Source organism: Ischnura elegans, chromosome 5, assembly GCF_921293095.1.
Source record: "Ischnura elegans chromosome 5, ioIscEleg1.1, whole genome shotgun sequence".
Taxonomy (NCBI): Eukaryota; Metazoa; Arthropoda; class Insecta; order Odonata; family Coenagrionidae; genus Ischnura; species Ischnura elegans.
This window is the reverse complement of record NC_060250.1, coordinates 39,418,490-39,433,411: the sequence shown is the minus strand read 5'-3', so window position 1 is coordinate 39,433,411 and position 14,922 is coordinate 39,418,490. Positions and strand designations below refer to the sequence as shown.

Genomic DNA, 14,922 nt, shown 5'->3' with positions numbered 1-14,922 from the left:
CACAAGATGGCCGTCCCCACCGCAGCCATTCTCACCACGTTTGAAGACGCGGACTGTTCGTCGCAGGCGTTGGGGTCTCCGTCACTTCCCGGAGACCCCAGGAAACCTCCGCCGGTGTGCTTTCCGCCAGTGGCTAAAGGTAGCAGGGCTGGCTGCTTGCCTCCCAGCAGGGTCCTTCCGCTCGACGTGTCGTTCTTGGCCTTCTTGCACCGCTCCTTGTGCTCGCCTATGCAGGCGGCGTAGGCCATCGCGTGCGGGAGGAATGTCTGGTCGAGGGAGCCGCGGAAGAGGGACGAACCTGGTCCTTTGGCGTACACGGGCACGTCTTCCCCGCCGTGGGTCGCCCACTGTCTCAGCACCGCTGACTGCTGCACGGCGTTCTTCGCCCCCGTGTCCACGCCGCTCAAGTTCTCGCGTCCGAAGCCGGGGCCGTTGCCGTATAGGAGGGTCGTGTACGGCATGCCGTCCACGTCCGAGGATTTTGCGTCCACTCCTGTTGGAAAAGAAAGAAAAGATAATGAAAGATTCACGGTCGTTTTTCTGTCATTCATGAGGTCAGGGCCGTAGCAAGCAACGTTGACGGTACCTAGGGGTAAGTGCGGAAATTCCATTGTTCTAATGATAAACAAAGATATCGTACTGCTCACTAACTTTTTTACAGATTTTAACAGCTTACAACACGAGTTTCGATAGTTACGCAATCATCCTCAGGTACTAGCAAAATCGTATTTCAGACGGATATATGTATCTTTAAAAGTAGTGGGGGGGGGGGGGGGTTAAGGATTAGAAGAAAGAATGTGGTGGGGGATTGAGGAAGGGGGGAGAAGGGGGTCAATCACGCTTCGTATTCGGCTTCGAAAAAATGACGATGACGTTTGTTGTCAAAAGTGACACTTTAAACAGTGAATGCTGCTGGACTTTATTATTAATTTTTATTATCCCATTTTTTTCACGAAATACTGCCAGATTCTCTCAACTTGATCTCTGCGGTTGCTCGAAGTTTTACATGAATTTAGGTAAGCTAAAATGGATAGTTAGTGAAATCAATCGATTCGGCTTTAACTTTGTGATAATCCGTGTTGAAATGAAAACTAACAATTGGATGGATGCATACGGAGATAATGGATAGCTATTACTGGGAAAGTGAAGAATTACTGGCTAAAGTACCCCACTGTTCACCCCGAAACATGGAAATTTAATAATTTTCGATGAAAAGCTGACCCGAAAAGCTTATCTACCTTTTTCGTCGTAATTAACGCTTTTCATTAATCAATTCTGTCGTAATCACAGATGTAGGAATATTCAATCTCGTTTCTACTCCTATCTAAAAATTAATCGTTAGAAAATATGAAAATATATTCACTATTAGAAAAAAATCGAGCTCATTTATGTGTTGCGTTGAAGAATTTGAGCGCAACTTTACTTTTGATTACTGTTTTTTTTTCATAAATATAGTTATTAATTTTGACATGTAATCATTCACCAATAAATTTTAATGGAGATCGAGGCTTTCTTTGTCAGGTGCATGGTGCTTCTAATTTCATTATTCCCAATAAAATTTCAGAGAAATTAAGGAAGCTTTTGTAATCCCATTGTCGAATTATAGTCCCTTCCGAGAAATCAATTGTTTCAGGTTGCAATCTTCTCAGGACTTGAAAGTTATTGGATTAATGGAGCAAAGGAGAAGATTTTTGGTGGCCAAAAAAGTTAGCAGATTGAAGAAGTAGCATATTTTAATCTACATGGGAACACTTATTGATCAAAATTAATGTAATATCTTTCGGAAAATTGCATTATTTTGAATTATTATTGAGTATGAATTTTAAAAAAATCAGGTTAAAGTGTTTTAGGTTATCTATGAAAGGTGTGAAAAATGTAGTATTGCTTTAAGATGTATCATGACATTGTTGTAAAGGTATATTTTCTACATTATTTCACCCTAGAAGTTTGAAGAAATATGCATCTCTGTAATTCAAGGCTTGGAATCAAGTTACATTATTAGTAAACACGAGCGTGATTAGAATAATGGCACTTTGTGAAACACTTTTACTTGGTGCATGTCTTTATAAACTATATTGACTCATATATCCAAATGGCGTAGCAAACGTTCAAATTGTATAGGTGTGTGCGCGTAGCTTCAGGTTATAGAATGAAGGATAATAATTCATTTCGTGATTCGTGGATAATATTTGCACCTGAGTATTTTTATGAGAAAAATCCATAATTTTCTAGTTTATTTGTAAGGAAAATTACGGTATATTTGATCTCAATATGACCCAAGCAGTATGAAATCAAAATAAATGTATATGCGAATTTTCAGGGTTTTTTTAGAAATTTAAAAAATTAACATTTATTTTCATGAGTACCCTTCAAGTAATATGAGCAATGATTATGATGATTTTTAATGAAAACTGTCACCATAGATCGCCAGAGGAGACTTTTGGTATTGAATCTGACAAATTCGTTCAAAATTAGGCAACAAAGGAGTTTATATAATGATAATAATGGAATTGAAACTAGAAAAATCAGTCATTCCAAAGTTTGACCACTACTGTCATTTATTGCCTTGGTCTTAGGAAGATGAAAATGACAGTTTCACCTCTTATTATTGAAAAGAAGAGGTCCGCATTGGGGAAAATTGGCATCATTAGATTAATTTTTAGCCAGGAGTGGAGTGACGTTCGGATCTTACTGAACCTAAGGCGGAATTTGATTTTTAAAATTATCATGAGACGTTATTGCTTGATGAAGAATATCTTCTACGGAAAGTGAGAGGGAAGAAGGGTTGAGGAAGACCTCCAATGAGATGTATAACTGAAGTGATGAAGAATGCGAGGAGAATTCCTTGGAAACTTCGGCGTTCTAACCGGCGGCGCACCGATGAGTACCTTTACTGAGATAATCGGCTGCTGGAAGTGAAAGTACAAATATTATGGAGAGGAAAAGTCATTTAACTAGACCGGGGTCATGAAAAAATAAATCTCGATCTGGGAAAATGAAATTTTCTCTCTGGAATTTTTGCATTTAAATATGAAGGGAGATTTTTAAGTATTAAAATATTATTTTAAAAAATAGCTGATAGGAGAGTTGGGTTCCCGGAAAAGGTATGCAGCCAGATCTTTAATTTTTTGTCTCCTGGTTATTTCTTGAGGATCATTTTTCGGCCTTATTTGACCTCCTTAAATTGAATCCCAGGAATACCAAGAAATTCTTTGGTTCCAGGCTTTCTGACTGCTGCAAGGTGTGGAATAATTGCTGACACTCTTTGGCGCTATTGACATGCTTCTCCACGAAGTTAAAATTCCTCATTTCCACTGATTTTTCAACCCTCAATTGCCCCAAAAATTAGAGGCATAGAAGCAGAGGAAACAATGCAATACTCGCATATAAAAATATGTATAGTGTTTCGGCAATTTTTCCAAGAGTTTCAGACGATATGAGAAGTGATCGATTCAATGAATTTTCGTCATATCTCGTCTCGTTCACTCCAAACATTTTCATGAGTCAGTGAGTTAGTAGTCTAAAGTGTATTTTTAATATATAGACCAGAGCAAAGCTTTTATTTTTCCATATTTTATTATGATATACAACCGGTTTCGGTTTTCTTTAAGATTATGTAGCAATCAAAACTTATAGTATCTTTCTATGATAAATCAGCGGTAAATACTAATTGTAAGTCGTGATATAGTTTTTTATATCGAAAGATAGCACACCACAAAGTTTTCTTCATGAGACAGCATTCGAATTGCTCACCAAAATATGATGATAATGAACTTGCAATTGCAATTCTACCAAGGAGTTGGTCCACGTGTTTGGGGTTGACGGCGTAGATCTGCCCCTTGTTCAGTCGGTCAGGGATCGAATATGGGTTTTTTACTGTACAGACAAGAACACAACTTTTATTTTCCACTATTTTATTATGATTAGACACTACCGATTTCGAATTACTTGATGATGATGTAGCAACCAAAACCGGTACCATATTTATAGAGCAAATCAGTGGAAAACACAAAGTCTTGTTCTTGTTTTAAAACATTGAATGATACCACAATGTATGCTCATCTTCATACGACGGCTTTAGGAACGCTTACCAATGATGATAATGAACTTGCGGTTGAGATTCTTACCAAGGAGTTGGTCCACGTGTTTGGGGTTGGCGGCGTCCAGCTGTCCCTTGTTCCAGACGTAGTGTCCATGCACGTTCCTCTTCTTCTTGTCCCGCAGCCAGTCTTCCACGAGGTTTCGGCCGTCCAGCCTCCTGCCCTCTTCGGACGAGGACTCTGGCTCGCGGGCCACTTTGGGCAGCCAGTGGCGACGACCGCCACCCATCACCACCTGCGAAACAGGAACGAAAAGTTCATTAGTAATTCCATATTAATTATCAGAGTAATGTGGATGAGCGAATTGACCTGCGAGTATGTGCTAGAGATGATGAAGTACAAGCATCAGCTGTTGAAAATAATATAACTTAGAAAAGAAATTCTCGTAGGTCACCTGCTAAGGATGGGGGCGAAGAGGGAAGGGAGAGGCCAAAATAGGATCACTTTCGTAACTGATAACATGTATGGAAGATCTTATGGAGTGGTTAAGAATCTGTGAATGTAAAAAGGCAACCCAACAGCTGCATCTAGAGTGGGGAAGAATTATTTATTTTGATAGGTTCACGTTGATTAGCGCTTTTTAATTCAACACTCAACGACCGACTGTGGTTAAAACACATTTTGCGTCATTTTCACAATGTGTTGAAACCATGGTCGGCCGTTAAGTGTTGAATTAAAAAGTGTGGACATTACCATTTGTGTTTTTTTCATGGATATTGCGAGCTTCCACAAAATCCAGCCTGAAACGATTTTATACGTTGATTAGCGAGTCAGAAAGAGAGTCACTGATTATAGTGTTTGCATTAGACAAGTGTTTGGAGGATTGTGGCATGAGGATTAATCACAAAAAGACCGAGATTATGCGGTTTCGCAAAGTATCGCGTAGTAGTTCAAGATAAAAGTAGGTGGTCACAAACCTGTGCTAGGGGAGCAGTTCCACTATTTGAGCACCTAGCATAGAGAATTCCAATGCATCATGAACAAAATCAGGAAGTTAATTGTGTCAAAAAATTAGGCTTTTAAGAGAAGAAAAAACCGAGTCTAGAGGTTCTAAGGGGGTATTGGAGCCAGCAGAAGAGGGGAAAATGGTAGCATTTGATGACGGGATATTGTTGAAACCTGCTGAATTTTAGGACTTTCATTATGTTTCTATTATTTTAAAATTTGCACATGTGCAATATGTCACTTGTAACTGCCACCTGCTGAATTTTAGGACTTCTATTATTTTAAAATTGTAAATTTGTATCATGTCACTTGTAACTGCCATATGTAATTACCATTGGTATCAGGGATTGGAATTCTGTATGTAACTTGGGGAAGGGATGAAGTGTATTTAAATGTGTGTGTGTGTGTCTATTGCTTTGTAGATGTCACCACTGGTCGAGAGTGTTTGAGATGTATGCAACTTCTCTAGCGTGAGGGAGTGGGCGCCATGTGGTAACGGTACTGTGTTGGTTGTGAGTGTTACGTACGATACAAGAGCAATAAAGCTTTCATCTAAATGGACTACGTGCTTGTTAATTCGGACCTCCTCTCCTCGGGAACACTTCAGGGGGGAACTATATTCAAACACATTTTTTTAACTTTTCCTGAAACTGAAGCCTAAAAATTAGGGAGGGGGGACTACATTCAGAGGGGGACTATATTCGGAGAAATACGGTAACTACGTCCTTACCTGCCTCAGGTATGACGTTGCAATATCTGAATGGATCTCCAGTATGGCCTGGATGGCAGTAACATAATGGTAAGTGATTGATTACTTGGCAGGCTGCATTCTGGCCACATGTTCCAGGGCATGGATCCTTGCATTTGCCTTGCAAGCAAGCAAGGTGTGAGGGGCAATCGGTGTTTATCACACACTCAGGGCGACAGCCTTCGTATGGATTTCCAATGTGGTCGGGCAGACAAGTGCAGGACCCTGCATTGTTCTGCTCCCTACACACAGCATTGACCCCACACGGAGATGGTGAGCATGGTCTTTCCAAGGGCCGTGCCTCAGGAACTGAAAGACATACGCCATGTTCTCAACTATTGACACAAATTACATATATCTACACAAGATATAAAACTACCACCACCATACACAAATTTTCTCGACAGTAAATATAGATAAAATTTTAAAATTAAAAACATAAATGTTATGATATCCATTATTTTTCATTAAAAAATGGTATTACGACCATTCACGGAGTAAATAAATCAAAATATAATAAAAAGAAAATAAAAACTCCAACAGCTAAAGCAAAGCTTTGCAAACTACATATTTCAGTCAGTCGTAATGTATACTTATGCATGATGGTATAGTATGATGTCCTTACTCCATATCAATGAAGAGAGACATTTTTATCAGAAGTCATGAGAGAATTATAAATAAAATAGTTCCACTTGTACCTACATGAGACTAACATTTTCCAGCATAATACATAGAATAATTTAGGCTATAACAGAGCGATATTCAAAGTTAATTACCTTGAGGAGCAATACACTGAGAGAAGGGATCTCCAGTGTAGCCCGGCAAACAGACACAGTTGGGTGTGTGACTGACCACCGTACATTCTGCATTGGTTCCACACATGCCAGGGCATGGATCTCGGCACTTCTGGTTGATACAAGCCAAATGACTGGCACATTCTCCATTGCTCACACATTCTGGCCTGCAGTTAGGAGGAGAGCCAAAATAATCTGGTAAACATGAACAAGATGGTCCCTCTCCAAAGACTTTGCATTCTGCATAAGGACCACAAGGGGCTGGCTGGCATGGGTTGCTGGGTGTCACAACAGGCTGCTCCACTGGAAGTTCAAAACGTGAAATTGATATTCAAAATTAAGAATAAAAATCAGAGATTAGAAATAAAAAAATCAACTGCAAACTTGTGACTGTAACCAGCAGGTGGTTTTCTCGATACATATATTCGATTCTATTATAAAATCAGTATCATTTTGGTAAAAATGCACATTAATGTCTGGCATTAAAATATCCCCGATACTAAAGTAAAAAATTACAAATTTTTGATTTATATTTAAAATTTTGTTGATGTTCTTTCATTGGATTATAATCGAAAAATTCACAATAATGGATAAAAGAAAGTATTTAGAACTTTCCAAAGTAATCTTAAGAGCCATCAATGAAACAATTTTGACGTAGCATTACATGAATAAATTTGATGGAGGTGAAAAAATGGAAATTACCAATGATGTAGCATCTTGTGAATGGATTTCCAGTGTATCGAGCAGGACAGCTACAGATTGGACTGTGATTGATCACTTGGCATTTCGCTTCAATGCCACAAGTTCCTCGGCATGGGTCAATGCACTTCTGGTTGCTGCAAGCCTCATTCAAAGCACAGTCAGAATTGACAACACACTCTGGTCGGCATGTTGGTGGGCTGCCTATGTATCCAACGACACATGAGCATACAGCCTGGCCATTGATTTCCCTGCACTGGCTGTTTGGACCACAAGGTGATGGATTGCAAGGATTTGTTTTGACTGGAGCTGTGAAATATAAATCAGATAAATTGAAATAAAAACGACTAAAAAGACAGTAATATCACACACATTCAAATGCACACCTGCCAAATATTTTCTACTATCAAGTAAAAATAATTAATTTTTAATAAAAAAATACCAATTTATAAGTAAATTCACATCCAGCCAATGAGTATCTTGGTACTACTAATGAACTGGGAAATAAATATTCACCTGGAACAGGATGGCAGGCCACAAAAGCATTTCCAGATAACCCATTAGGGCACGAGCAGAAAGGAATATGGTTGATGACATCACAGCGAGCCCCTTGTCCACAGGTTCCTGGGCAAGGGTCTGAGCAGTGACTTCGTATACAAGCCTTGTCTCTTGGGCAGTCATCATTGAGGACACATTCTGGTCGACATCCGGCATATGGATCACCCCTGAAATCCTCTATGCAAGTGCAGACTCCATCTAGACACTTGGCATTCGGTCCACATGGTGATGGGTTGCAAGGATCTACGAGCACTGGTTCCTCTGTTTGAAAAGATTTATGAAGTTTTATTGATTACATTCAAAGAGGTGGGCAAAAAAATCATTCCTTAGATTACAAAATCAGAGATTTCTAGAAAAGCGACCACTAAAGCAATATGTCTCCTTAAAATTCAAACACATCCTATACAAAATTAAATTTACTTATATAAAAAACTTCTATAGCTTAGCTACATTCAACAGCCATGCTATCACAGGCTATAAAACAATGACTGTGGATTATGCACACAAGAGCAGAAAAGATATCTGCTTTCTAAGAGCTCGTAATGCATCTTTATTAGAGCAACTTAAAATATTTTTGTAACTGAAGGACTTCATTGAATACTGTACTGCAATGAAAGTGTTACGATGAGGCATGTTTAAAATTTCAAGGGAGACTTAATCACTACTCAAACCCGTTCAAGGGCTATGTATTCAGTAAACACCTTCTTATTTTCACCTTAACAATTCATTAAAATTTTCCCAGGTTCCGAATGACCACATTCAAAAAGAATTGCATGTCCTCATAGAAACTTTCAAAGTAAAACTCCACGAGAAGAAATCTAGACTTACGTTTAGGTCGCTCGGGATAACAGAAGGTGAATGGATCACCAGTATATCCACGTGGGCAGGTACACACTGGAGTATGATTTATCACAGAGCACTCAGCGCCTTGACCACAAGAGCCTGGGCATGGGTCGCGACATTTCTCACGGATGCATGCAAGGTTTGCACTACATTCTGAACTGATAACACACTCAGGTCGACAATTTGGTGGACTGCCAAGGTAACCATAATTGCAGGAGCAAGATGGGAAGTCACCCACAGCTTGGCAGACAGCATTTGGTCCACAGGGTGATGGAACACATGGATTGACAGGTACTGGTACTTTAACTGGCTCTGAAGCTGTATTGGAAGAATAGGGGGTAAATGTAACTAGACCTAAACTGACATAACATGGAATAAATATGAATGCAATTAAAATGAGGGCAAGCCAACAGAGTTTTTCATGATTGAAAACAAACATATGTGATACCACAGTCAGTGGGGTCAAAGGGTGAAATAACCTCGTCAACATTTTTGGGAAATGAAGTGAAGGTAGAAAGTTTAGTAATCACTCCCAAAATGAACTGCCGTAAAATTCACCTCCCCACCAAATGAACCACCCCAAAATTTTGCTGGCTGTGGCCTCGATCACATCCTCTTCAAATATTGAAAAGTTATGAGCCTTTAAAACAAAATATAAATAAAAAAAATGAAATTTGCTCAACCATGATTTATTCCCATTAGCTATCTTAAATCATATTTTGTTCCATTAACTTGCTTGCCTTCTCATTCGATACTTTGATGAAATGTTGTCAACTTACATGGTATAGGGTAACATCTTGAGAAGGGATCACCAGTATGCCCTTTACGACAGCTGCAAATAGGACTGTGGTTTATGACCTTGCAGCGAGTGAATTGGCCACATGCACCTGGACAAGGATCCACGCACTTTCTGTTTACGCAAGCTCTGTTTTGTGGGCATTCTGAGCTCACCACACATTCTGGCCTGCAGCCTGGTGGACTTCCAATGTATTCTGGCAGACATGAGCATACTGCCTGCTCATTAACTTCTTTGCACACAGAATTTGGCCCACATGGTGATGGAGTGCAAGGTGTCAACGGCTGAGAAACTACAGCTGAAGAGGGAGAGAGAGAATAATAGAATGTATACACTAACAATGAATTACATAATTTTATTTACAAAATATGTATCTCCCAAAAGCTGAATATCATTCACTTTTTGATTGTAACAGAGAGTCAATCAGGATTACTTACGTTCTGGAGGAATGATGGAACAGTAGCGGAATGGATCTCCAGTATGCCCAGGCAGGCATGTACATGATGATAAGTGATTAATAACTCGGCATTCTGCCCTCTGTCCACAGGTGCCAGGGCATGGATCTTTGCATTTGTTTCGTATGCAAGCCAAAGATGAAGGACAATCACTGTTGAGCGTACACTCAGGGCGACAGCCTTCATAAGGATTGCCCAGGTAATCTGGCAAGCACGTGCAGGAACCTGCTTTATTCTGTTCCCTACAGATAGCATTGGCTCCACAAGGTGATGGAACGCAAGGGTTCATCTGCTCAAATGGCCTTCCAACAGGTTCGACTGAAATAAATAAAGTCATAAATAGAAATATTTTTATATTCACTGTTGAAATATTCATGCACAATTATGCAAATATGAAATATTCAATCTGCAAAAGTATTTTATGAAATGATACATTCACAAATAAACATTGTTGTATTCCACACAGTATTCATTGAAAACTCTGCCGGTTTTGACCTTATCAGGTCATTATCAAGAGGTAAATGTTACTCCTTGATGATGACCTGAAAAGGTCGAAACTGGCAGAGATTTTAGTAAATACTTACAAAACATAACAACGTTATGTTTTAATCTATTCCACGACTGAACTCGTGAAACATTACTTTGATACTTAATGAAAGACTATTGGCATTAATGAGCAAAGACAATAATGGTAATATCTATTAATTTTACTCAAATGCCATCCTTTTATTGAATTGTTTCAGCTACGTTTCCGAAGTTCTTGAAATATTCTTCAATACTTACAAAAATTGAATATAAATATTACAGCATAGTTGACAAACTTCAACCAAGTGAAAGAGAGGAATGTACAGACCTGGTTGAGGTCTGCAATGCACAAATGGGTCGCCGAAGAAACCAGCAGGGCAGAAGCAATTGGGTGTATGGCTTATCACTCGGCACTCAGCACCAGCCCCACAAGTTCCCGGGCATGGATCCTTACATTTCTGATTGATACATGCCAGGTGACTTGGGCACTCGCTGTTACTAACACATTCAGGGCGGCAATTGGGAGGAGAACCACGGTACTCAGGCAGACATGAGCATGATGGACTGTCCCCAATCACCCTACATTCGGCATACGGACCGCATGGTGATGGCTGGCATGGGTTTATTGGTGGTGCTTCCACTGGAGCTACAATGATAAAAAGACAGATGTCAAAGAATACAGTCAATATGCACAAGTAGGAGCAATAGAAATTACAGAATAAGAAGTCTAAACTGCCATCTCATATTGTACCCACCAAAAATACTTCAAAGACCGAGTGTATGGCAAAGCGATACAGGGGAAAAGAGAGATAAATCAAAAGAAATTAAATAATTATGGCTTTACATAAGCCTCATACTGTCCTGGGTACCTGAGATGAACTCAACAACTTCTATATGACTTTCAAAAATACCATTTTACCCAAGCCAAATACATGGCTAATTACATATATATTTCAGGGATTCTTACTCAAAATATGATTTGTTTTCATTAATTTCAAATACTTCTATATGAATTTTTTTCTATTAGCAATGATGGAAAGAGAAAAGGATGGGAATAATCTCCAAAAAAAATTTTTTCTAAAAGCCACCAAGCTAAAATAGAAACATCAGAAATTTTACCTCACTTCTAACCGTGGAAGAAATTGCAGTCAAAAGTGAAAATTAACACCTGTCTGAGCTCTCTCACCTGGAGGATAACACCTGACAAATGGATCTCCAGTCATATGGGATGGGCAACTGCAAATGGGATTGTGGTTGACCACTTCACAGCGTGCACCAGTTCCACAAGTGCCTGGGCAAGGATCTCGGCACTTCTGATTCGAGCATGCCTGATTCAAATTACATTCTGAGTTGACCACACATTCAGGGCGACAGGATGGTGGAGAACCAACATACTCTGGCAAGCATGAGCACACTGCCACATTGTTCAAAACCCTGCACTGGCTGTTCGGACCACACGGAGATGGATTGCAAGGCTGGGTCACGACAGGTTCTGCGGAAACAAGCAAGCAGTTATTTAGACAAAACACTCACCAACTCCATTTATTATTTGGATTTGGTATTTGGATTTTGGATGGATTATATTGTATTTGACCAAATATAATATAAATGTATGATGTAAAAACTCAATTAATTAAAATAAATTGTTAGATGTCAGGGAAAAATATAAGGTATGACAAAAAAAAATCATACTCGATTAGCTATTCCCTAAAAAGTTAAAATTTGAATAAAATAAAAATGAATAAAGTTTCCTGCTTCACCAGATTCCCTTGATAAAGCCACCAGCATCGGTCAGGTAACGCTGGGCCACACAATAATTAATACTGCGACATTGCTTAAAAAGTTTCAAACGACCATTAGAGTTCTGGTTCACTCACTTAGACATCTGGGTCAGAAAGAATGGCTAATAGAGGCAAGGAATTATTCACAAGAGTGTAAACAACAATTGAACCATTCAAGGTTGATGCTAGGGGTAGGGGAGTAGCTGAGATACATTGACATAAGCGCATGATGTCATCGACTTATCTCCGCAATCTTTCTAGGCCTTTGAATTTTGCCCCAATCAGTTCCAGAAGAAGTGGATAAAAAAATATGGGTCCCTGTATTTATCAAACTCTATCACAATCAATGCATTTGTTAAAATTTTTGTGGCACACATGTTTTATTGATTGACAGGAAAAATCTATAAATTAGTCCAGAAGAGGTCCCCGGCAGAGGTCAAGAAATGTTGACGACTTTTAAGACACAAGACATGGGTAAACCCAAAAGTTTTATTTGTTGGCATCTCTATCATAAATAAGTATTTAAAAAATGGTAAATTAGTCCATTTCAGACAGTAAATTTGGCTAAATTGAAGACATATCAATCACAAAAAAGCAACTTCATTCAAATATAAGGAAAAACGTATTTCACATACCTTGGAATGGTCGGCATATAATGAATGGATCACCAGATATTCCAGGAGGACAAGAGCATATTGGTACATGGTTGGAAACCACACAATTGGCTCCTTTAAATTTATGCCCCATTCAGCGGCATTTAACTCGAATAAAAGGGCCCATTTGTCTGGATCTTCCATTCCTCTCTCAAACACAGACCCGTTTCGCTCCCGTGGTCTTAAACGCCGTTGCCTTCTCCCCTTACCCTTCTCCTACACCTCCATAAGTCTTTCATATTTATCTCTTCACGTCCATATAATAAACTCTATTTTCCTTTCTCTTAGCCCAAAATCTACCCTAGGTTTTTCAAACAACCCTACACAGCAAAAAAGGCATAGGAAATTTTCAAGAAGAATCATGAACTCTATGCGTCGCATAGTATATGAGATTAACGGGATTAATCCGGGGATTAACGGGAATTTTAGTTTTTTGTAAAACATATTCATTTATTTGTGTATGTTTTCGCCTTCAAAATAGTACCCGTTAGATGTTGTGCTTCATCAAAAGACATTTCAAACTCAGTTGGAATATCTGGAGACGCTGTTTCCGAGTTTTAACGTGGTCAGAGTTTCACCATCTTAGTTTGACAATTTTTGGACTTAAGTCTCCAACTGATATTTTGAAATTGCTACGTTTTGTTCTACCAATGCGCTAATTTAAGAGAAAAATGCTGACATAATCACTATCATTTAGCCGGTGATTGTCATCGGAGTTTTTCCATCATTAGCGATACTTCTATTAATGTATCATAAACTCTGTGTCCTGTTAGTCACTCTACTGGTGGGGATATCTTTGCAAATATACATTTCTACTGTAGTTTTATGATTTCCGTTGGCTATTATAAAATTAAATGCAAGTTTAAGTGCTGAAAAATGGCTACTATACACTCGTAAATTTTCATTTTCAGCTGGGCTGGTTAAAGAGGGTGACCGTGAAATTTGATAATAATTTTTCCCTGGGAAAGTTTGTTTCAGAAATAACTTCGCGAAGCCTACCAATGAAGTAAGAGAAAAGGTTTAAGGTGTATGGCATTCCATAGTTTATTTTAATGTATTAACTAGTTATGACCAAATATTTCACCAAATATTGAGCATTGACCCTTATGGGTTTGTCAATGTTTTGGTCAAAGTTGGCGTCCCCTATTCCAGCCACACTTCGCTCCGTGCTTGGAACTAGCGGTGCCCGCTTCAGTATATTCAAACCTCCTTGGGCCTTTTGGATCTCCGCCAGGTCCGAAAAAGACTTAGGGGAGCCCTGGGCCCCTTCCGCACCTTCTATTTTCCTTGCACCCACCCTATAGGTAAATGAACTGCAAAATGATAACACACGCGAGACCCCTTCAGTGGTTACGGCCCGTCTAGCTTTCTTCTTTCTAGTCAACAATCTATCATAGCTTTAAGGCGCAAATTCAAATTATTGACATTTTTGCTCATAAGTCAGAAAAAAACTAATAAAACTGTTACCTTGAGTTGTAGAATTATTTATTCTTTTTACTATTTTTTTGTTTATAAAAATATGAACTCACTAAAATTAGCCCTGTAACTTTTTTGTGGCGTGATATTCCCGTCAAGACTATTGAGTAAGCAGTCCGCTCCCACTAGTGATGCTTGTCGTGAGTGACCGAGCGCGCGATTGAGATCTTTCGTGTGATCGAACGATGAACAGAATCACTCCTACGAACGACACATTCTTTTCGGTTGGTAGCGACGGTAGCGACAGATGTCGTTCGGCGATAATTATTCGCGACCGAAGTCGGTCGCAATTGGTTAGGGTATTTCCGTCATCATTCGTGATTGACTTCAGTAGTGACCGTCGACCGTTCGTTCGCGATTGCCTCACTCAAGAACGGTATTAGGCTATGAATTGAATTGACTACCTTAGCACATCATAACCCTTGACTCCAACCTCCATGAAAAACACATTTCGTTCTATCTTTGTTTCCATCATTCACTCTGTTCTTGGTACGCATTCAGCCACGCTCTTTCTCTCATTATTAATCTCATTTCACCTCCTCATCCACC

The 14,922-nt window shown here is 39.3% G+C and overlaps 1 protein-coding gene across 1 annotated transcript; it reads right to left on the bottom strand.

Moving 5' to 3' along the window:
* Positions 1–12,991, bottom strand: LOC124159677 (neurogenic locus notch homolog protein 1-like). Its single transcript, XM_046535585.1, has 12 exons — positions 12,880–12,991; positions 11,650–11,955; positions 10,792–11,109; positions 9,921–10,256; positions 9,467–9,781; positions 8,673–9,005; positions 7,803–8,105; positions 7,290–7,595; positions 6,570–6,890; positions 5,776–6,102; positions 4,128–4,335; positions 1–493 (listed from the first exon to the last, which is right to left on the bottom strand). Exons 1-12 carry the CDS (start codon positions 12,989–12,991, stop codon positions 82–84), a joined length of 3,597 nt encoding a protein of 1,198 aa, XP_046391541.1. The 3' UTR covers positions 1–81.
* Between the last annotated feature and the right edge of the window lie 1,931 nt (positions 12,992–14,922).

Bases quoted from the DNA above. Each gene is read 5' to 3' on its own strand.
- LOC124159677 (XM_046535585.1), bottom strand. From the start codon at position 12,991: ATGGGGCATAAATTTAAAGGAGCCAATTGTGTGGTTTCCAACCATGTA. The intron at 10,257-10,791 runs GTCTGTACATTC...TATTTATTTCAG, and splicing joins GCATTGCAGACCTCAACCAG to TCGAACCTGTTGGAAGGCCA. The intron at 8,106-8,672 runs GTAAGTCTAGAT...CTTTTCAAACAG, and splicing joins TTATCCCGAGCGACCTAAAC to AGGAACCAGTGCTCGTAGAT.